The sequence below is a fragment of the Nerophis ophidion genome, linkage group LG04, assembly GCF_033978795.1.
Source record: "Nerophis ophidion isolate RoL-2023_Sa linkage group LG04, RoL_Noph_v1.0, whole genome shotgun sequence".
Lineage (NCBI taxonomy): Eukaryota > Metazoa > Chordata > Actinopteri > Syngnathiformes > Syngnathidae > Nerophis > Nerophis ophidion.
Genome location: NC_084614.1, coordinates 40754503 through 40778672, shown reverse-complemented (window position 1 = coordinate 40778672; position 24170 = coordinate 40754503). Strand labels below are relative to the sequence as shown.

The following is a 24170-nucleotide window of genomic DNA, read 5'->3' as shown; positions in this document are numbered from 1 at the left end:
TATGTATCTGCTATACACTTGAAGTGTACAGTTTACATGAACTAATGAACAAATTAAAGAAATAAAAATAACAAAAACAGGGCAACCGTTCACAAGTAAGTATTTGGCATTTTTGCTCTGCTTTCACTTGACTTTTTGCTACAAATACGCTTGTTTTCTCCTCAAGTGCTGAAGTCTGAGGCAACTACATGTTACTTCATATACAACCCAGCAATTGTCCACAGGACCCTTTCATTTGTAGAGTAAAACAAATAATCTTTAGCTAGAAAATGCATTTAGGAAATGGTACTAATGTAAATATTATTTGCATAAGGATGTAACAATAAATGGTAATAATGATAACCACAATTAATGTTATTGTTTTAAATAAAAATTATCGAAAAACGGTGATTTGATAAACTCATGGACTCATTAGTGCCAAATCGCTTGCTTAAATTCCAACATGAATACGAGACAAGACTTATGAACAGAGTAGGACACCGCAACGCTTGTTAGAGACCTTTGATAATAAAGCTTCCACTTGTTACACACTTTTAATTTTAAAATAAATCTTTAAGTTAGGGCTGGGCGAGACGGCCTTTTTTTATTATCGCAATATTTTTAGGCCATATCGCGATATATGATATATATTTCTGTATTTTGCCTTAGCCTTGAATGAACACTTGATGCATATAATCACAGCAGTATGATGATTCAACGTTTCTACATTAAAACATTCTTGTTCATACTGCATTAATATATGCTCATTTTAAACTTTCATGCAGAGGGGAAATCACAATTAAGTCAATTTACCAAAACTTATTTATTAAAGTTATTAGCAGGTGACTTTTCAAATGATGCTACATATTAGCAGTAATGCTACTTTTGGTAGCAACACTTGTGCCTCACACTTGACAAATTAAAGTTGTCTATTCGACATATTCCTGCTTGAAGCCGAACCACCGCCAGACGATGGACCCCGTGCTGTTTTTCTTGGGAATTAATTCCTCCTTCATTTGTTACCAGATTCGTATCTTCTTTCGCACCTTCACAATACTCCGCTAGCATCACGGCTAACGTTAGCCACGCTGCTACTTCTCTGGTGGGCGGGGGCGTATACGTATGTGAAGTATGACGTGACAGTATGTGACGTGTGTAAAAACCTGCGCTTACACTGTGAGAAGGAGACACAAGAAGGAGTGGGAAGAGCCTGTAGAGTAATGCCCGCAGCTAAAAACAACTGTGCGAGAACGTATACTTGAATATTATGATATAGTCATTTTCTATATCGCACAGAGACAAACCCGCGATATATCGCATATATATCGACATATCGCCCAGCCTTACTTTAAGTGTTACTGTACAAACCAATATTTAAAACAATATAAGGTTAACTATTAAAACAGATAAAATACTAAGACACAGTAAAGCATAAGAGGCGTAAAACATGCGAAATAGTGGGTTTTCTAACATTTTGTCTGTTTTAGTTATTAAAAATAAATATAACTAGGTCAAAAGAGACTTTGTGTATTAGTACTTTTTGAGCATTTTCTAATAGATAGATAGATAGTACTTTATTGATACCTTCAGGAGAGTTCCTTCAGGAAAATTAAAATTCCAGCAGCAGCTGGAATATACCTTGATAATGATGATAACCCTAACAATTATGGTCACGATAACCGTAATATAAAATTTTCATATGGTTACATCCCTAATTTTTCAGTTAATTTTATCAACATTTAAATGTTCAAGTTTTTGTTGACCTTGACCCCACAAAGTTCTATTCATTCACCTTTGTATAGTTTATTTTAAATGTATGCCTATGTTCATATTAGTCTTGCATTTTGAGAATTAAATAAAAAAATGTGACTGTGTGATGAGCCAATCTTATGGGTTGTAATTTTTTCCCCCCCAAACATAGTTCTGTGGTAATGATGCCCAATAAGCGCCAAGCCTTGGTGGAATTTGAAGACTTGAATGGATCCTGCAATGCTGTTACATTTGCAGCTGAGAACCAAGTTTACATTGCAGGCCACCCCGCCTTCATCAATTATTCCACAAGCCAAAAGATCTCTCGCCCAGGAGACTCTGACGACACCCGGAGTGTGAACAATGTGTTGCTGCTCACAATCATAAATCCCATCTATCCCATCACAACGGTAATGTGAATATGTGTTATAAGACTTGTGTGCATGTTCATATGCAGATACAAATGATTTGGGTAATTTAACGCCAACTGCCAACTAGCAGTTAAGCAACAAGCAGACATTTTAAACCATAATGTGCTCATAATATTTGTTGAAGTGTTCGTCCTTACAGAGATGCAAGATGAACAATCAAAAATTTTAATGGTATGTTTATTTTAATGAAATTACTATTTGATCCTCCTACTAACTAGGATTTTGTGCCCATAAATCACACAATTCAGTCATAATTTAGTACTCTCAAACTCAACTGATGTGAACAAAAGATGCATGTAACTGAATCATTCTACTCTATTCAAATCTCTCCACCAACACGGTCAAAACCAGAATGCTCTCAAAGGACCTCATTGACAAGATTGTAGACCTACACAAGGTTGGTGAGAAAGAAGCAATTATTTGAAACTGGAAGAAGTACAAAGTAACTGTCAATTCCCCTAAGTCCAAAGTTACCCCACTAAATGTAATTTAGTGGAGTAAAGGTGCGGGACCAGCCCAGAAGAAAGGAAGAGATGGTTATTGATGTCAAAATGTTTTGGACCGCGGTCCATAACAGTCAGCAAGAACAGCATTAGTGATACAATTTACTGTAATGGATTAAGATACGTCACTGCCGCAAGGTTCAATCAACACCTGACTGACTCACACACGTCTTGGGAGAATTTGATGTGTGAGATCAGAACAAGATTGAGCTCTTTGCCCTCAAATGGACTTGAGGTGTTTTGAGGCAGGGAAATGCTGAATATGAAATATTGTGCTTTGGGATTGTTTCTCTGCAAAGAGTCCAATAAAATAAAGAAGATAAGTGGAAGATGATAGAAGAAAGAGTACAGTAAAACTACATTGCATTGAGGGACTGATGAATATAGCCATGTATTGTATAATCTTAGGTAATAACCTCTTGGCCTGAACACTGAAGATGGGTTGTTAATAGGTCTTAGTTTCGAAATGACAGTGACTCAAAACATTACTGCCAACATTTAAGTGGTTCAAAACGAAGCACATTGAGATCCTGTAGAAACATAGCCACTGTCCAGACAAAATATTTGGGGTTTGGAGAGAATCTGTTAAGACGAGTGGACCAAAATGCATCCCTAGATGTGTCCAACCCTATGTCTATGGTTAACAACAGAGGTTTCTCCACCAAGTACTTAGTCATGTTTTGCTTATAAAGCATATGCTCTTCATCAAATACAAATAAATTATAACACTCACAGTCTGTTGTAAAAATCAGCAGAGGATCAAATAATGTTTTTCCGCACTTTATACCAAATCTATTCTTCTCTACAGGATGTGTTGTACACCGTATGTAACAACTGTGGTCCTGTACAGAGGATCGTCATCTTCAGAAAGAATGGTGTTCAGGCCATGGTCGAATATCCTTTTGTCATTTTCGTATGTCAGTTTTCTTTAACTCACTCGAGTTGGACTAATATTGTAATTGTTTTTATTCGTATATTGTGAGTCAATTTGTATATAGCAATTTTGTAGTACTTCCTGCAAGCCTTCGCAAAATATATTTAACTGTGTTGCCGTCTGCCCAAAACGCAGCTCGGATAGGCTCCAGCGACCCCGAAAGGGACAAGCAGTAGAAAATGGATGAATGGATGTGTCCGTCATAATTTAAATTGCTCCAAAATGTATGTTTACTCTTGGCAGGTGTTAGACATACAGTGGTTCCTCGTTTTTTTGTGTACCTCATTACTCCAAGGTTTAAGTTTTTGATGAAAATGTTTGGCAGAAGTTTGCCCTAGTTTTTCATATACTACAGATGTAATGTGAATATTTCATATTACGGTTATCATGATCAAAATGATCACGGTTATGATTATCGCAGTACTGTTAAATGTGCTCAAAAAATACTTACACACACATTGAAATGTTTTGACCAAGTTTTTTGGAAAAAATAACTAATAGAAACTAAATATATATAAGAGTAAACATGAAACACTTAGATGACCCACTATTTTGCATGTTGTTTCTTATGCTTCACCCAAAGTTTAGTCCTAGTATTTTGTCTGTTTTAATGGCTAAGCTGTACATTGTTTACAACATTTGTTTGTACAGTAGCACTTTAAAATGTACTTAAATCAAAAGTATGTAACAGATCAAATCTATTGATAATTTAAATTTTTTTCTAAATCTAAAAGTACAAAAGTGGTGTTCGCATGGCTCCCCCTTTTTCCTTCTCAGTTTATCACTTTCTTTGCGAACAAGAATCTTCAATAAATGTAAACTTAATGGTCAATATTAATTTATCGATTTAAATTATAATTTTTATTTACTCTTAGTCAACCCTTTTTGGAAGAGATTATTAATGAAAACCGAGTTACCACTGTGCTCAATTCATTGGTTATACGGTACACTACATGTATCAGCAATGATGTTCATGATAATAGATGTGCTCAAACTCTCCTTAACATATTGTTGCCACATTTGACTCCATCCAAAGTGCCCAGAGGGCTAAAGCCTCGCTTAATGGGGCTGACATCTACTCCGGTTGCTGCACACTGAAGATAGAATATGCCAAGGTAAATGTATGGTGGCTCAAATCAACATTTGCGCCTGTTAAAGGGGACCTGCACTTTTTTGGAACTTTGCCTTTAATTCACAACCCTTTTGTAAGAGAAACACACATGTTTTTCTTTTTTATGCTTTCTAAATGTTAAATAAATACAATCAAAGGTCCGCTTACAGTAGAGCCCACAGTAGTCACTCTATTCTGTCAACAAAACCCTTAAAAAGCATCTAAACACCTCCATTAAGGTTTTATATACACACTAAAAGTAAATATGTATTGTAGTAATGGGCATTTTTATAATAACATTTAATATTTATGTATTTTGCTGAATTTAAGCATACGCAGCGCATTAATTGAAAAAAACGACTCACATTTGCTTCCCCCCTCAGCACTCATTACTGCTCACTGCAGACTTCATGAGAGCCAACACAAAATAAAACATAATTTACTGTACAAGGTCTTCTGTCATTTGGATGCCAACTGATAAAATCTTGTTATTGTCTCGTTTAGATGATGAATGACTCATAATTCTCCCGAAGAAAAAGGGGATGGAACCAAGAGTCCTTTCGTGTCGTTCTCACAATATCTGGGTATAAATTGGCTGTCAGTGTACCAACTTATCGAGTTACATTTTCATCCGTCTATCATCCATCTACTGTCAATGTGAAAGGCACAATTCATGATCTACAATAAACTTCCACAAGCACCGAGGCAAGGAAGCAGCTTACCACTCGATGATGTAAACATAGCTACACATGCCAATGATTGCGGCGCTGCTACAAATAGTTTTTCTGCGTTAGCGCTTATAATATCAATATCTCCAATACTTGGTTAATATTCAATTCATGACATGTAAATGAAGTAATGTTGGTGCTTTTTGGATGTCTTTTTATTGGGTTCTATGGGTGGAAAGAGGACCCCCATTGGCTGCGTTGTAAGCAGACTTTTATTTAAATTTTTTTACAAGTTAGAATGCAAAAAAAACAACTGTCGTATCTTTCATATTGATTGTGAACGATAGGCAAAATTCCCCCCAAAAAGCGCAGTTCCCTTTAAAATGATACTTGATGTTAGGGAAAGATTTTTAATTTGATTTGTTTGACAAAAATCCACAGCCATCTCGCCTAAATGTCTTCAAGAATGACCAGGGCACATGGGACTACACAAACCCCGGTCTGAGTGGCCAAGGTACTGGACTTCCTAACCCTTCTTTCCCCTTTCCTATTTCTTTTCTATTTATTATGCACTGTATTGGGTGTTAGGGCTCTACACTGCAGGGATATTGCCTTTAAACTCATGTACGATTCCTCTGTCCACCCACCATGTTCATTAACCTTAGTGTTCCAGGGCAATATTCCTGCAATGCAGTCACCGTTTCAATGTATTTTCTTGCTACACTGCAGTCACATTAAGGACATGAGGAGAAACCTCATGGGCAGCCAGTACTTTATTGTATGCATGAGTACAGCTCAAAGCACTTTAGTCCACCCAGTAAGTGCCCTAAACAAGTGCATCATTCACCACATAAGTCCCTCCACAGCATGAGACAGCTGCACAACCTCACACCCCTGCCTTGTCTAATCCAGTAAATACTTTCGCAAACATTTTGGAGATTTTGTTATGGCTATTTTTTTTTTTTAATTCAGTGACTTGCCTTTTAATTTCACAAGTCAACTCTCCATTTAAAGGTCCCAATGAAAAAAGAGTTTGGCATCTAATTGGTTTGTATCCTTTCTAACAATTCACTTTATTTAGCATTCACTTAATATTAGTGAGCTATGTTGCTGCTGCTTGTCCACATATACAGTCGATCCGCTTATGTTGACAGTGCCTGCTTAAGCCAACATTGACGTATATGGTCAACATAAAAATGTTAACTTAAACGGGTATTTTTTGTGAAATGTGTTGTAAGATCACTAAGCAGCAATGTTGACAACCTATATTGGTCAAGTTCCAATTTATCATTATAAACAAGTTCAATTGTAATTGACAATTTCATATTTCTAAAAGTATTGGCAAGCCATGTTGTTAGCTCCGGTCCACATATAGCAGGCATGTGATTTTTCCGTCTATAGTCGGAAATCTGTCTTTTTTTATCTTTGTCAAAATATAACACTAAATTTCCGTTATTCTTATTTTTTTCCGACCTACAATGTGTGTTAAAATCTTAATCCGTCTCTTTGCCATACCTGCCAACAACTACGGTTTTTGATCATCCAGTGGTAAAAACTATGGTTTTCCATTAAAAATGATTATCTTAAAAATCTAAGCTACGAAGCAAAGCAACTCCACGGGTGGGGGACAAACTATACGGGAAACATCAATGATGATTGGTTGGTTTACGTATAAGAAAATCCATGATTGGTTTGTTGGTTTAATATGATGAGTCACGATTGGTTAAGATTAGGAAGACACATTGGAGCAGTTAAAAGTGGAGAAATAGTCGAAGAGAGAGAAATTGGCTATAAAATCCAAGGCAGAATGCAAAATGTTCAAAAATTTGCCAGGAAGGCTCATTTCAGAGCCATCAAACCAAAAATGCCAAAGTAATGTATAAATGAAGCAAGTTAATGTGTCCATCCATCCATTTTCAACCGCTTGTCCCTTACGGGGTCGCGGGGCGTGCTGCTGCCTGTAAATAATATAAATAACTGATCTGTGACTGAGAATTGAACACTAGCAAGGTTGTATAGAATAGGCTACCCCAGTGGTTCGCAACCTTTTTTCAGTGATGTACCCCCTGTGACCATTTTTTTAATTCAAGTACCCCCTAATCAGAGCAAAGCATTTTTGGTTGAAAAAAATAGATAAAGAAGTAAAATACAGCACTATGTCATCAGTTTATGATTTATGAAATTGTACAACAGTGCAAAATATTGCTCATTTGTAGTGGTCTTTCTTAAACTTTTTGGAAAAATAGATATAAAAATAACTAAAAACTTGTTGAAAAATAAAAATATTCATGAACATTCTGAACATTTCTTCACAAAAAAATAAATCTTTAACATCAATATTTATGGAACATGTCCACAAAAAATCTAGCTGTCAAAACTGAAAATTGCATTGTTGCATTTCTTTTCACAGTTTATGAACTTACATTCATATTTTGTTGAAGTATTATTCAATAAATATATTTATAAAGGATTTTTGAATTGTTGTTTTTTTTAGAATATTTAAAAAAAATCTCACGTACCCCTTGGCATACCTTCAAGTACTCCCAGGGGTACGCGTACCCCCATTTGAGAACCACTGGGCTAACCCATGTGGTTCCTGTGGATGTGAACACAAGTTGTAATTACTGTAGTGACTAAATAACATAGTGACTAAAACAGACATGCTTATTAGTTACTGCTTGTATACATCTTATCTCGGCAAACAAAAAAAATGTTGTAACCTGTTGTAAAAAATAATACATTGTGAGAATCATGTTGAATCGAGAATCTGTTCTGCCTCGAGAATTGATTGTGAATCGCATTGTCAACCCAGGAATCGGATTGAATTGTGAGCTGCACAAAAATTCCCACCTCAAATTGCATTACAGTAAGTACCCTGTTTAAAGTGATATTTTAAATAACATCAAAAACACACTGTTAGAAAAACGTTTAAGAATCATATTTAAAAAAACATTTTTTTAGGTGAAAATTATTTGGATTATTTCATGGTTAGTCTGTTCTCGGACAGTTTTTGACTAAGGACTATTCATAGTCAAATTTGATTCCTTAGATTTTGATTAGTCAACTATGGGCAAAACAGTTATTTTGTGCTAGTGTGTATGACACATGTATGCTAGCAAGAGCGCAGTCTGCTCTGGCTCCGGATTGCAGAGAAGACAATCAAACTTGACTATTTCGAGGAAATAAACGTAACAAAGTTTCCATTGGTGAACGTGCGGAAGGATCATTATCGTTGCCAAAAGGAGCTACACCCTTAGGCGCGCCTTGTCCACTGTCCGCCAGGACCTGGGCGTGCCACGTGTCGGATGGGTGTCTTCAGTCTAGCAGCAGTACATCCCTATCTCAGAACATCCTACCAACACATCGGCTGTACACAGGAATTCCTGAATCGAATTGTCAATTAGTTGACTATTCTAAGACAATCCTAGTCTGAACACTTCTAAATGAGGTGAAATCAATTACTAGATTAAAGGGATGGCTCGAATCACAATAAAATTGACAAGTATGACATGGCCCTTGGCATCCATTCATCCAGTTTTTAAATATAACCTAATTCAATACGTTTTTCGAACAATGTTAGAAACTTAATTAAGTTTATTTGTTTGGATGAATGCAGCCTTGTTGCAGCCTCTGGCTGTTATGCTTTAATTTTATGCTGTGCTCAACAAATGGATTAGCGCCGGCTCAATGGCCTTCTCTAAGAAGTCCAAAAAGAAACAAGCATTTAAACTTAAATCATTTTGTAATGTTCCGGATGGAAGTAAATAAATACAATTTAACATCTTCATCAAGATATATTGTTGTATACCAAATTTATTTTAGTCCACTACATTTTGAAAAGCCATGGATTTTCACAATCATTTTATATTATAGAAGAGTATTCAATAGCTCCCTGGTAATTTAGGGCCACTGGGTCATAAACATTGGGTAGTTACATACTTTGCAAAAAAAAATTTAAGAACTGTAAATGTTGTCATTCTTTTTTATCCATATTTCGGAGAAACAATTTGCAGTAATACACAACTAGAATAACGCATAAAAAATGCTGGTGTGTCACACATATTTTAGTGTTAGAGGTTTATTGCTATTGTCATTTTATTTGTGCTGCCTTATTAAGGTGAGGAACTCCTTGTGTCCTCACTGTGAGAACCCATACAGGCTTACCTCATTTTTGAAGCAGACACAACAACTTCTGCCTACAGCAGCAGTAGAAGAGCACCCAAAGCCATAATTCATGCAAATCTACACTTCAGGATACATTGGACACAATGGGACATCAAAACACTGGAACACAACCTCAACTCAGTACTTCATCATAACAAGTCCGTCGTCACAACTTTCTCCACTACAAGGGACTGACATTGGGATGCATATTATTTTTGGTGATGGACGAACACCTTCATTTTGAAGGACAGAAATACTAAAAGGCCACGCAAACATCTCCTGTAACCAACACCGATCGATCTTGATAGATTGATAAGCATCCACCACCACCAGTTTACCAGTACAGCACATCTCATCTCCAGATCCTTGAGGAGCAGCCATTTTTGACACAGCACATTGACGTTCTGGGCGGGTTGGCCGCACCTCAGGATATGTCTATAACACAGCCACAGAGAGCCACAAAGGAGTTTTCAGGTACTCCGCTGACGAGGGAACAGATGACACCACATACTCTGGCAGATAACTAAAATAAGAGGCCCTTCTCTTGTTGAGACATTAATACTGCACGACTCCACCTTCCTGTGTTGAACACATGACACTACGAGCTGAACATCCATGGCTGCACACAGTTGGGAACAGCACATCATCATGCAAATATACCGGGCGACTTACTGTCAAGCGCTAGTCTTTTTTCCTGCAAGTGACCATCCGCTAGTAAACAAAGCGCCCATTTCTACACAAGAAGAAATAACCCACGGGGGGGCCATGAAGACACAAGTGTCAAACATTCAACAAGCATACAAGCACAGATGCAAACAGATTACAGATTGCTTCCAAAGTTCTACATTTTTGGACTGGTGTTCTGTTTTCCCCCTCTATCTTCCCACTGTTTCTCTTCTATCTGTCCTGTTCTGTTGTTTTTGCATTGTTTCATTTTCCTTTTTGTCCACTGGCCCACAGTGATACCCTTTACCACCTCCTGTGTGATGCAGGTTTCGCTCAGTGTGTCTGTGGAAAGACAGCCCACTCTCAAATGATGCAATTATCCTGCTTTGTGGTCAGAGCACGGTAAGCTTGGAACTGCTTTTCATAGCAACTTTTGGGGGGAAAACGGAATTGCAGAAACCAAGAAACCAGCATGGACGCTTGGCTGTACTTATCTCTCTGGTGGTGGGGATGCAAAGAAGGAAGGAAGGAAGGAAAGAAAAAAAATTATGAAGAGGGAGACTGAGTTGAGGCTGGAGTCAAACGTTGGAGGATAGCATCCTTCGTGAAGATTGCCCTAGCATCCTTGGTGAAGACTGCCTCCTACCTGCCAACTGTATGCAATGCTTCATGTACGGTGCTGTAAGTATTACTGAGAGAAAAACTAATTTAATGATTAAAAAAATGACATATTTGTTTGTTGACCAAAATCACTGTTCCCGTTGTCTTTAAGTTTGCTCTTAATATGCTGTACTAAATACCTAATAGCAGTAGTGGCAGGGAAGGTTTTTACTAATGAGATGAAGTTTTAAAAAAAAAAAAAGAAAAAAAATCTGCCTATAACGTCTATTGATTACCCTCTACTTATGTATCCAGGAGTATGAAGTTGTAATGCACTATCAACCATGTTATCTGCTATTGGCTTTATTAAGTTCTGAAAAGTGTTACAAAATGTAATTGTTTTGCCGGACTTATGTTTTTTTCGTGTTTATTTCAGCAACTGTTGGTTTTCTCGAGTGACACAAAGTTTGCCTTGACTGCAGTCACGATACAAAAAATAATTTAAGTAAAATGAGTACAAATTTATTTAGGTAATGAGAGATTTGTTTGCATTCATGTGTAAATAAATCGTACGGTTTAGTTATGGATGGGTGCCGAATGTTGTACTTTTATAGGTAACAACAGAATTCTGTCGGTACTACTGTGTACCGATTCACATAACATCAGACCGTATCACATTTTGATACCTTATGTTGCCCATGTGGTCAATTTGGGTCACAGACTTGGCACCGGCTTAAGTGTTTGGTGGTTTAATAGGCGTATTTGTAGCGGAATCAATTCCCCATGCAAACTACGCAAACATGTCTGATAGAAAGTATTAAACAGTAAGGCTCTACTTTTCAAAATGTATTAGCTTGATGCTAATTCACATTTTTATATGCTGATTAGCATTAATGAATATACATGGCCATTTTAACATCTCTAAATGTGGTATTGAAAACTAAGATATACATTACATACAATCAAATAGTGTGTGATAAATACAGTAATTACAGTATAAACAATTTGTAGGGTTCAACAAAAGACAGGAATGGCACATTGAACTTAATTGGCAAGGACTACTTCCTGACTGCTGCAACACACCAAGGACAAACTGATGAATACATACACTAGAACTAAGATTTGCAAACCTCATTGGTTCTTGAACAGGGTTTGTAAATCAAAGTTTCTATAGTGAAGATAATTCCTCAATATGATTCCAGAAAACAGAGTGAGATTTTCTAACTCTTGTGCGAAACACAAATGCATAAAATGACATAACACATTAAATGACGAGTAAAACATTTACAAACACAACAACCAACTTCTAAAACATTAAAACCGACTCCAAAACACATAAAATGACTCAGAAGAGATGCACAGTGACATCTAAAACGTAAATTACTCCTAAAACATAACAAAACTCCTAAAACTCATAATAAGACTCCTAAAACACGTAAAAAACTCATAAAACATGGAAAAATACTCCTAAAAACATGTAAAAAGACTCCTAAAACAAATTTAAAAACAGAACCTAAAACACGTAAAAAACTCATAAAACACGTAAAAATACTCATAAAAACATGTAAAAAGACTCCTAAAACAAATTTAAAAACAGAATGAGGTGTTTGCATCCTTTGTGAGCACATGCACTTGGTGGCCTTGTAGGTGAACAGTGAACGTGAATGGAAGACCTGAAGGATAAAATTATTTACGGGTGCGCATCATCAGTCCTGTTCCTCTGGGTCACTGGGTGTTTCGGCCTTTAGCACTATACACCCTCTCCAGAGGTGGCCAGCTACAGGATGATCAGACCTGAGCTTGCGACCCAAGTCCAATTAGCCATGATAGTCACCCTGTTGGCAGACATATCAGGGGACTATGCATGGCAGGGGCGTCCGGTTCCCTGAGTCAGATTTTGTTCTGCCTGTAAACATGAAAAACAGGTTCCAGCCTTGACAAAACCCAATATTTTAATAAAGGTTTGTACACATTATAAAGTACAGTATATCAAACAAACATAACAAAGGGGTGATATATCAACGTCCTCTTTATTAATAAACCATAACAACAACGAGAAACTTCTGTCCTGTATGCGCTGCTCGACCAGCACATGCATACTCGGGTTGTCACGTTACCAATATTTTGGTACCGGTAGCAAAATGTATTTTGATACTTATCAAAATAAAGGGTATCACAAATAAATGTAATTTTCTTTATTTGAACAGACAATCTTAGGTTGTGTGAAACATGTTTATCAAATAACAGTTTTGGCATTAAATAAGTTAGTAAACACACTAGAAAAAATATTTTTTAGTAGTAAATAAACAAACAAAGACTCCTAATTTGGCTGCTGACATGCAGTAACATATTGTCATTTTCCATTCTATATTGTCAAAATTATGTGGGACAAGTGGAAAAAAAATTGTTATAAATCTACTTGTTTATTTACTGTTAATATGTGCTTACTCTCTGTTTTAACATGTTTTATCTGCACTTCTGTTAAAATGTGTAAAGCATTTATTCTTCTGTTGTTTGATTCTTTGCATTGGTTTTGGGGAATACTCAAAATGTATGTATCAATCCAATACCAAGTTATAGGGTCATTTCTTAGTCTTAAGTTTTCCAGGCTTGTAGTTTCTGACTTTATAAACTATTAAAAAAAAAAAAAAGATTAAAGATTTTGTGATAACAAAATATCAATGTAGTCATTGTAGTATCAACTATATACGGCTCTTGTACTTGGTACCGTTACAGTCGATATGTGTATAAATCCAACCATGGTATTTGTTTACATTCAGGAGTGCTAACTTGCTGGTACCGGTGAGTTAATGTATCCTCCTACAGTGTGTAGTGAAGCATGTTTAGCTCTTCCTCATCCTGTCTTGGTGGCACTCGTAAGAAACAAAGTTTATTTGTTGGAAATGGAGTGGGCTTCACGGTAGAAGAGGGGTTAGTGCGTCTGCCTCACAATACGAAGGTCCTGCAGTCCTGGGTTCAAATCCAGGCTCGGGATCTTTCTGTGTGGAGTTTGCATGTTCTCCCCGTGAATGCGTGGGTTCCCTCCGGGTATTCCGGCTTCCTCCCACTTCCAAAGACATGCACCTGGGGATAGGTTGATTGGCAACACTAAATTGGCCCTAGTGTGTGAATGTGAGTGTGAATGTTGTCTATCTGTGTTGGCCCTGCGATGAGGTGGCGACTTGTCCAGGGTGTACCCCGCCTTCCGCCCGATTGTAGCTGAGATAGGCGCCAGCGCCCCCCGCGACCCCGAAAGGGAATAAGCGGTAGAAAATGGATGGATGTTGCAATGGAGGCAAAGATTGGTGATTTAGAACAAGCTAAAACACTGCCAATGCAGATGGACGTTTTTTACCTCGGTCCAAACTTTTCCACTACAGAGGCACACGGGGCTCACTAGTAATCTTACTTTTGATTTTATTCATAGTTAGTAATTATAGCTAACTTACTTACAGTTTACAACCTTGTCAAATGATAGGAAAACAAGATATTATGTAACTTATACACCTTAGGCTTAGGTCAAGCTGATTAGAAAAATAAGTACTAACCAAATATACTGTACAAGAAAGGTCTCATAAATAACCGAAGAAAACTACATTTACTTATTATTATTTATAGCAGTGCTAAAATAAAAACATTAAATAATAATACAACTATTTCTTAACTAACCAGCCAATAAAGTTACATTGCAAATGAAAATACTTTAGCTTCAGACTCCTTCTGTTTGTTTGATATTGTCATTACTGCCACAGGTAGTGGAAAAGTGTGTACAACTGAGTACCCCTGCAGCCCATACAAACCACGGCTGAGAAACCAATATACTTTTGGCGGCCCAACAATGAGCCCTATGGTTAAAAAACACTGTTTTAAGGAACCTTTTGAAGAGCTGCACTTAAGAGTGTATAGCTTCAGCTTTATCGTTAGTTTTGAAGCCAAAATACGTCCATTCTCCTTCGGTTGTCTCCACTTTGTCTGTTTGTAAGTACTCTACGTGTGTGTTGCCGAACATGCGCCTTTGCTCGTTTTACCAACAATGTCACGACGTGACGACGATGTGCTGTCATGTCCGCGAGAAAAAAGACCTGTAGTTTTTAGGAGCAGTACAGTACTGTTTTTATTTAATTAGTACCGCTGTACTTTATTAGTTCCGGTGTACCGTACAACCCTAGTGCGCACACAGAAGTCCCTTTGGTGCCCTCACAAGCGATCAGAAATCACAAACATCTTGGTCGAGGCACTGCTGAACAAGAGGTAGTGTTCTCCTCTCCTCTGATATGTTTGCTTTGGAATATTTTTCCTGAAAAGTCCTATCTCATTCTAATTAAAACTTGCTGAGGGGAAAAACCGGCTTCATCAATTCGTCTACACTTGCGAGTGCCCATAATGTACTCCTCACAAATAGTCTTTTCTTAACTCCATAGCGATTCCTTTCTTCCTTGCACGCTGGTCTGTTGTCTTTTTGAGACTCATATTGAGTTAGCAAAATGGATAAAATTTGTCAAAAAGTGAAAAAACACAAAAGGCACTAATGCTGAAGCGCTGAGAAGTGACTAGTTGTGTACTCCACTGCGCAGCTAGTGACGTGGACGGCTCCGCCTTTACAAAGATACTGCTCCCTATGGCTCAAAATGGCTGCAGGCGGGACAAAACAAATTGTTGAATAAAGTGTTTGTGCACAGAGACATGGTTTGCACAACTTAATTGTCTTGTAATTAATGTACATCAGAGCTATTAAATTTTTGTATTTAGTGTATTAGATTCGGCAACTAGTGTTTGGATCCCACTGTACCCAATATCTAAAGAGCATGGAAAAAGCATTTCACTGTGGCGTAGTCTGCATGTGACAAATAAACTTGAACCTTGAACCTTAAACCTCGAAGGCATATTTCACTCAATCAAAAAGTTTGTTACACGAAAAGTTTGCAAATAGAGGAGTTCGTAAATTCAAATTACTTGCAAATCAGACTCAGAAGTGTAACAAAACCAGACAGTTATATCAGGGTTAAATACTAATTACTATTTTTATATAATTATATATTATTCAATATTATGCCCACATGAACACACACAAAAGTAAGCAAAATTGGTACTGTTGACTACCTGTATCATTTCCCAGGTAATGGGAATTGGTACTGACATACATCTCTGGGGGTAATTAAATCTTTATTTACATAGTGGACTAATAATAGGTGATGCAGATAAATAAACCTATATAATGGTTGAATAGACGTTGTATTATGTTCATGAATGTGTACTTTTAGTGTCTGTACTGTGTTTTGGTTTCTCGACTAATGAATTACTGGTACATTCCATGAATTCATTTTGCAGTCCAATGTTGCTTACCCTATATTGTTATCAGCAGCAGAGGTGGTAATGCCACATTGCCAATTATATGCTTTCTGCTTCAACTTTGGATTTGATGATTGTATATGTGTACTTACACAGATGCTGATGGCGAAGGCAATTGGAACAATTCACAAGGTGTGTTTGTAAAGCCATGACCGTATAGAAGAAATCTCCATTATGTCGTGAACTTGATGATAAATTAGTATCTTTGGTTGTTTTAATATATAAGTTCAAGGTGCTTCTGCTGCATGCGAACCACTTTTCCCCCATGCATAAGGCACTTCCAAATGCATGACGGTTTTTATGAAGAAATTTAATCAATATCATTGCTTGTAGATCCAAATGCCAATTCCAACAAACGCCAGAGGCAGCCTGCTCTTCTTGGAGACCACCCACCTGATTTTGGTATATATTCTCCAAATAATTCCAACCTCACACACAGTGCATCCACAAAGTATTCACAGTACCTCACTTTTTCACATTTTATGTTGCAACCTCATTCCTAAATAAAAATCATCCCAAAGTTTGACACATATTGGCTTTCTTTTGATCACACAATAAGTATTCACAGCCTTTGCTCAATACTTTGTGGATGCACATTCCGTAATCTTTTTCAATATGATGCCACAGGCTTGGCACATCGATCATTGGGCATGGGTGGTTCCAAACTTTTTCCATTTACTGATAATGGAGGCCACTCTGCTCTTTGGGACCTTCAAAGTAGGAGAATTGTTTACTGTACCCTTTCTCAAGATGTGTGCCTGAAAACACAAATCTTGATGAAAATTAATCTTGATAAATCAATCCTCCCTGGGATTTATTTAAAATCATGCCTGGTTTGGGTGCTAAAATGCACTGTCAACTGTGAGACCTTTTTTTTCTAAAGGCAGGTGTGTGCCTTCTAAATCATGTCAATTAAATGTACCACGGGTGGACTCCAAATTTACAATTTACATGCGCCTCAGCTTCGAATTTTGAGGAAACAAATTAATTTAGTCAATTTTGGAATTATGCTGAAAGTGAAATACTGTGAAGGCTTTAAATGATAAAGACTCTGCTTACTTCATTTTCCACCCTTTATTTTAAAGTGGGCCCTCAAGGGGGTTATCATGGCTACAATGATGACACCTATGGTCCACCCCACCGCATGGGGCCAGGCATGGGCGGACGTGGTCGCGGCAATCAGCGCTACGGTCCTGGATACGGGCCACCAGCCCCTGAGTATGGTCCTCACGCGGACTCTCCCGTTCTCATGGTGTATGGCCTTGAGCCCTCAAAGATCAACGCTGACAAGGTCTTCAACATCTTCTGCCTCTATGGAAATGTGGAGAGGGTGAGTGGACCTATTTGAAGTTGTAATGAATTACATTTTGGTGGTGTGTAGTAAGCTGCACATTTGTGTTTCCTGCAGATTAAGTTTATGAAGAGCAAGCCCGGGGCTGCAATGGTTGAAATGGGTGACTGTTACTCTGTGGACCGAGCCATCACACATCTTAACAACAACTTCCTCTTTGGGCAAAAACTCAACGTTTGGTAAGCAGCAGTGCTCTTAAAATCTTAGAAGTTGTGGACGAGAGACGCTTTCAATGCTGTGGTAAAAATGTTTGTTTTTTCCTCCATAGTGTGTCAAAGCAGCAGGCTATTGTTCCAGGACAGAGCTACCAATTAGACGACAACACCAGTAGCTTCAAAGACTTCCACGGCTCCCGCAACAACCGCTTCACGTCTCCAGAACAGGCAGCCAAGAACCGTATCCAGCACCCGAGCAATGTCTTGCATTTCTTCAATGCTCAGCCTGACATTTCTGAGGAGGTTTTCAAACAGGTTAGAAAAGCCACAAGACTTTGAACGAAAATGTTCCCTGTATTTGTTTTACTGAAGCATGCTTTTCTTGCAGGTCTGTGAAGACTTAGGAATCAAGACCCCTGCAAGTGTGAAACTCTTCACTGGAAAGAGTGAGTAGTTATTTTACATTTTATTTTTCATTGTAATAAATTTAAAATGGGTACCAACGTTGGTGAAATATTCAACAGATAAAAGTTGTAAATTGATTCCGAGTTAGATTACAAATCATAGGAGATATTAGCTGGTGATTCAAGAGGTAACTAGTGAATAAGTGACAGTGAAAGAGGAGATCAGGGGAATTAAATAGACTTATTAAAAACCCTTCTTACTTTTTAGACATTTTAGCCATGGAAAAATAACAATTCTCAGTGATAAAAATAATGCTAGGCTATATGGCCTAAAATAATTTCATTGCAAAAAATGTAATTCATATATATTTTCCCCCGCAATTTTTATAAACCGGTTATTGTGCAGAACTAGAAATCAGTTGACTGTTTTTGTCTTTAAAACGACACGAGAGCCAGGGTTGTCAGTGAAAAGTGCTTGTTATGTTACATAACCAGAGACGAGTGTAGCATAGATGCTACAAAATTCGCAGGCATCATACCCCTTCCCTTTCGAGCTGTCCTGGATGAACTGAAATAATTTTTTCCAATCATTTTGGAACTTGCAAGCGTACTTCTTCTTACTAGTTGTTGCCATGTCTCTCCTTTGTTCTTCTCCTTCGTCTCTGTTATGTTTTTGGACATTACTACTTGCCATAGTTTTGAAGCAATGCATGATAGGAATCCAGATGCTGTGTGTCAGTGTATTAACGTGCCGGCTGGAATAAACACACGCTGAGAAATAGCTCCGTGCCTGCCTACTTTATGAGTTATAGATAAACCTATGGATAACGGAGACATATATAATCAATCAATCAATCAATGTTTACTTATATAGCCCTAAATCACTAGTGTCTCAAAGGGCTGCACAAACCACCACGACATCCTCGGTAGGCCCACATAAGGGCAAGGAAAACTCACACCCAGTGGGACGTCGGTGACAATGATGACTATGAGAACCTTAGAGAGGAGGAAAGCAATGGATGTCGAGCGGATCTAACAGGATACTGTGAAAGTTCAATCCACAATAGATACAACACAGTCGCGAGAGTCCAGTCCAAAGAGGATTTAAGACACAGCAGCGAGAGTCCCGTTCACAGCGGAGCCAGCAGGAAACCATCCCAAGCGTAGGCGGACCAGCAGCGCAGAGATGTCCCCAGCCGATACACAAGCGAGCAGTACATGGCCACCGGATCGGACCGGACCCCCTCCACACGGGAGAGTGGGACATAGAAGAAAAAGAAAAGAAACGGCAGATCAACTGGTCTAAAAAGGGAGTCTATTTAAAGGCTAGAGTATACAAATGAGTTTTAAGGTGAGACTTAAATGCTTCTACTGAGGTGGCATCGCGAACTGTTACCGGGAGGGTATTCCAGAGTACTGGAGCCCGAACGGAAAATGCTCTATAGCCCGCAGACTTTTTTTGGGCTTTGGGAATCACTAATAAGCCGGAGTCCTTTGAACGCAGATTTCTTGCCGGGACATATGGTACAATACAATCGGCAAGATAAGATGGAGCTAGACCGTGTAGTATTTTATACGTAAGTAGTAAAACCTTAAAGTCACATCTTAAGTGCACAGGAAGCCAGTGCAGGTGAGCCAGTACAGGCGTAATGTGATCAAACTTTCTTGTTCTTGTCAAAAGTCTAGCAGCCGCATTTTGTACCAACTGTAATCTTTTAATGCTAGACATGGGGAGACCCGAAAATAATACGTTACAGTAGTCGAGGCGAGACGTAACAAACGCATGGATAATGATCTCAGCGTCTTTAGTGGACAGAATGGAGCGAATTTTAGCGATGTTACGGAGATGAAAGAAGGCCGTTTTAGTAACGCTTTTAATGTGTGCCTCAAAGGAGAGAGTTGGGTCGAAGATAATACCCAGATTCTTTACCGTGTCGCCTTGTTTAATTGTTTGGTTGTCAAATGTTAGAGTTGTATTATTAAATAGAGTTCGGTGTCTAGCAGGACCGATAATCAGCATTTCCGTTTTTTTGGCGTTGAGTTGCAAAAAGTTAGCGGACATCCATTGTTTAATTTCATTAAGACACGCCTCCAGCTGACTACAATCCGGCGTGTTGGTCAGCTTTAGGGGCATGTAGAGTTGGGTGTCATCAGCATAACAGTGAAAGCTAACACCGTATTTGCGTATGATGTCACCTAGCGGCAGCATGTAGATGCTGAAGAGTGCAGGGCCAAGGACCGAACCCTGGGGAACTCCACACGTTACCTTAACGTAGTCCGAGGTCACATTGTTATGGGAGACACACTGCATCCTATCAGTAAGATAAGAGTTAAACCAAGACAGGGCTAAGTCTGACATACCAATTCGTGTTTTGATACGTTCTAATAAAATATTATGATCGACGGTATCGAAAGCAGCGCTAAGATCGAGGAGCAGCAACATAGATGACGCATCAGAATCCATCGTTAGCAATAGATCATTAGTCATTTTTGCGAGGGCTGTCTCCGTCGAGTGATTTGCCCTGAAACCGGATTGAAAGGTTTCACATAGATTGTTAGACGCTAAGTGTTCATTTAACTGCTCCGCAACAATTTTTTCGAGGATTTTTGAAATAAAGGGAAGGTGAGACACCGGTCGGTAGTTTACCATGAGGTCAGGATCGAGGTTAGGTCTTTTAAGAAGAGGATGAATAACCGCTTTTTTGAATGCTAGGGGAACAGTGCCCGAGGAAAGTGATAAGTTTATAATATTTAGCACTGATGGACCTAATAATACAAAGAGCTCCTTGATCAGTTTCCCAGGAAGAGGGTCAAGTAAACATGTTGTTTGTTTTATTCCATTTACACGTTGTAACAATTCCTCTAATGTTATTTCCTCAAAACGAGAGAAACTATTTTGGAGGGCAGTATCCGCCGTATATACAATCGTGTCAGTGTTAATAGAACCCCGTTGTAGCTGGGACGCATTGTCTTTAATCTCCTTTCTAATGACTTCAATTTTCTTACTAAAGAATTGCATAAAGTCATCAGCTGAGTGGGTGGAGCTACTGGAAGGAGTCCCTTGTTGGGTTAGCGATGCTACCGTACTAAACAAAAATTTAGGATCGTTTTTATTACGGTGGATGAGATTTGAGTAATAATTAGCTTTAGCTAAGGTAAGCATGCGTTTATAAGTTATTAAACCATCACTCCATGCTTGATGGTGCACCTCAAGTTTAGTCGTGCGCCATTTGCGTTCCAGCTTTCTGCATAATAATTTCTGAGCTCTAGTTTCTTCTGTAAACCACGGGGTACGCTTTTTTGGAGCCTTTTTTAACTTTAGCGGTGCTATGTTATCAATGGTTTCGCGCAGGGCGTCGTTAAAGTTGTTAGTGAGGTTATCAATAGAGCCCACATACTTTGGGAATGGTGCCATTACCGAGGGCAGTAGGTCAGCAAGAGTTGTCGTTGTGGCCGTATTAATGTTGCGGCTGCTATAGCAGTTATTATTATTATTAGTTTGACGAACATGCGTCTGAACCTCGAATTTTATAAGGTAATGATCGGACAATACTTTAGTATACGGGAGTATCGTAACTTTGGAAGCGGTGATACCCCTGACAAGCACTAGGTCTATCGTATTACCGTTGCGATGCGTGGGTTCATTTATTATTTGTGTGAGACCACAGCTATCAATTACAGTCTGGAGCGCTACGCACGGTGGGTCCGATGGGGTATTCATATGGATATTAAAGTCCCCCATTATGATTATATTATCGGCGTGTGTCACTAGATCAGCAACGAACTCTGAGAATTCATTGATAACGTCCGAACAGGGCCCTGGGGGGCGGTAGATAACAGCCAGGTGTAGAGGCAGCGGTGTGACAGACCTCATAGTAAGCACCTCAAACGATTCATATTTATTATTTATGTTAGGACTAAGGTTAAAGTTTTCGTTGTATATTAGTGCGACCCCCCCACCCCTTTTAAGCGGACGGGCAATATGCGCATGTGTAAAGTTAGGAGGACATGCCTCATTTAGCGCAAAAAAGTCGTTTGGTTTAAGCCAGGTTTCACTGAGACCGATGACGTTAAGATTGTTGTCTCTGATGATATCATTAACTAACAACGTTTTTGGAGACAATGATCTTATGTTTAAAAAACCTATATTATAGGTAGTGGGCTGTTTTAGGGAATTTTTGATCAAATTATCCGTAGTAGCAATATTAATAATGTTGTGTTTATTATGCCCAGTGCATTCAGTATAATTACGACCATATCTAGGAGTTGATACGACGGGAATGTTCCGATTGTTTGATTGTTGCTTTGATAAACTGCACGCATCATGGTTAGCCTCCTCAGTAACGGGGATTTTCCGATTGTTTGTTTGTTGCTTTGATAAACTGCACGCATCATAGTTAGCCACCTCAGTAAAACACATGTCCAACTCTGAAACACTCAAAGCAGAAAAAACTTGTTCTGATAATAGTATCCTTTTCAGGTGAGAGAGGACGCTAAAGGCAGTGCCTGTAAGGCATGCCCCCAATATTGTTGTCCGGGTGGAAATCGGGAGAAATTCGGGAGAATGGTTGCCCCAGGAGATTTTCGGGAGGAGCACTGAAATTCGGGAGTCTCCCGGGAAAATCTGGAGGGTTGGCAATTATGGAGTGTAAACATAGATACATGGACCGGGTGTCGTGCGAGACTAGCAATTAGTTGACAGTTAATCTTTAAAACAACGCAAGAGTCAGTGCTGCCCGCCAAATAATTACCGACAAGATACGTAATGTCAACACTGCAGACTGTCTTCGTGCTGTGCTGTCCGTCAATATTGTAATATACCAAGTAATGGCCGCTCTGACAGACTCCCAGTTAGTAGGGCTGCGAATCTTTGGGTGTCCCACGATTCGATTCAATATCGATTCTTGGGGTCACGATTCTATTCAAAATCTATTTTTTTTTTCTATTCAACACGATTCTCGATTCAAAAACCATTTATTTCCCGATCTGAAAGGATTCTCTATTCATTCAATACATAGGATTTCAGCAGGATCTACCCCAATCTGCTGACATGCAAGCAGAGTAGTAGATTTTTGTAAAACGCTTTTATAATTGTAAAGGACAATGTTTTATCAACTGATTAGAATAGTGTAAATTTGTTTTAACTATTAAACAAACCGAAAATATGACTTATTTTATCTTTGTGAAAATATTGGACACAGTGTGTTGTCAAGCTGATGCGATGCAAGTGTAAGCCACTGTGACACTATTGTTCTTTTTAAAAATGTTTTATAAATGTCTAATGATAATGTCAATGAGGGATTTTTAATCACTGCTATGCTGAAATCATAACTAACATTGATATTGTTGTTGGTACTATTCATTTTTCTTTCACTACTTTTGGTTTGTTCTGTGTCGTGTTAGGGTCTTCTCTCAATTGCTCTGTTTATTGCAGTTCTGAGTGTTGCTGGGTCTGGTCTGGTTTGGTTTTGGAATTGGATTGCATTGTTATGGTATTGCTGTGTATTGTTTTGTTAAATTGATTAAAAAAAAAAAAATTACCCAAAAAAAATCATTTTTTTAAAAATTTGAATCGATTCTGAATCGCACAACGTGAGAATCGCGATTCAAATTCGATTTGATTTTTCACCACACACCTACCAGTTAGTCTCTATTTATTTTCACAAAATGCAGCGTTCTCGTACAATGGACAAAATCCCACCTATCTTTTTCAGCAACTTTCCTTTCCCCTTTAAACTCCACAACACGCGTCACTTGCTTCACATCCTTGTCCCGGAAGTCCGGCCTCCCGGTCAAGCCATTGGTTCGAACCCGTAGGCGGCTGTGACAACACTGACTTGACTTGACTCTTGGAAAATAAATATATTTGACAAGATTTGTCTTTTTACTTTATAAAACTTATTTAGGGATGGATATATGTTGTGTTTTAAAACAAATTAAATTACCAAAACCATGTCATATTTATAGAATGAATGCAGCTGAGATAGGCTATAGCGACCTCGAAAGTGATAAGCGGTAAAAAATGGATGGATGGATGGAGTTTTTTTATATTACAAGATGAATGGGCTTATGGGTGTTCTCATTCATCGGGTTATTGTTTTTCTCA

At 38.4% G+C, this 24170-nt stretch overlaps 1 protein-coding gene across 1 annotated transcript in view; it reads left to right on the top strand.

Moving 5' to 3' along the window:
• hnrnpl (heterogeneous nuclear ribonucleoprotein L) overlaps window positions 1-24170 on the top strand; it is a 36162-nt gene that overhangs the window by 5020 nt on the left and 6972 nt on the right. Inside the window, exons 3-12 of the mRNA XM_061898057.1 lie at window positions 1901-2138; window positions 3471-3558; window positions 4617-4711; window positions 5817-5889; window positions 16251-16286; window positions 16488-16556; window positions 17240-17484; window positions 17563-17684; window positions 17774-17975; window positions 18049-18106. Coding sequence (XP_061754041.1) covers window positions 1901-2138; window positions 3471-3558; window positions 4617-4711; window positions 5817-5889; window positions 16251-16286; window positions 16488-16556; window positions 17240-17484; window positions 17563-17684; window positions 17774-17975; window positions 18049-18106 — 1226 coding nt within the window. The remainder of the gene's footprint in view (window positions 1-1900; window positions 2139-3470; window positions 3559-4616; window positions 4712-5816; window positions 5890-16250; window positions 16287-16487; window positions 16557-17239; window positions 17485-17562; window positions 17685-17773; window positions 17976-18048; window positions 18107-24170) is intronic.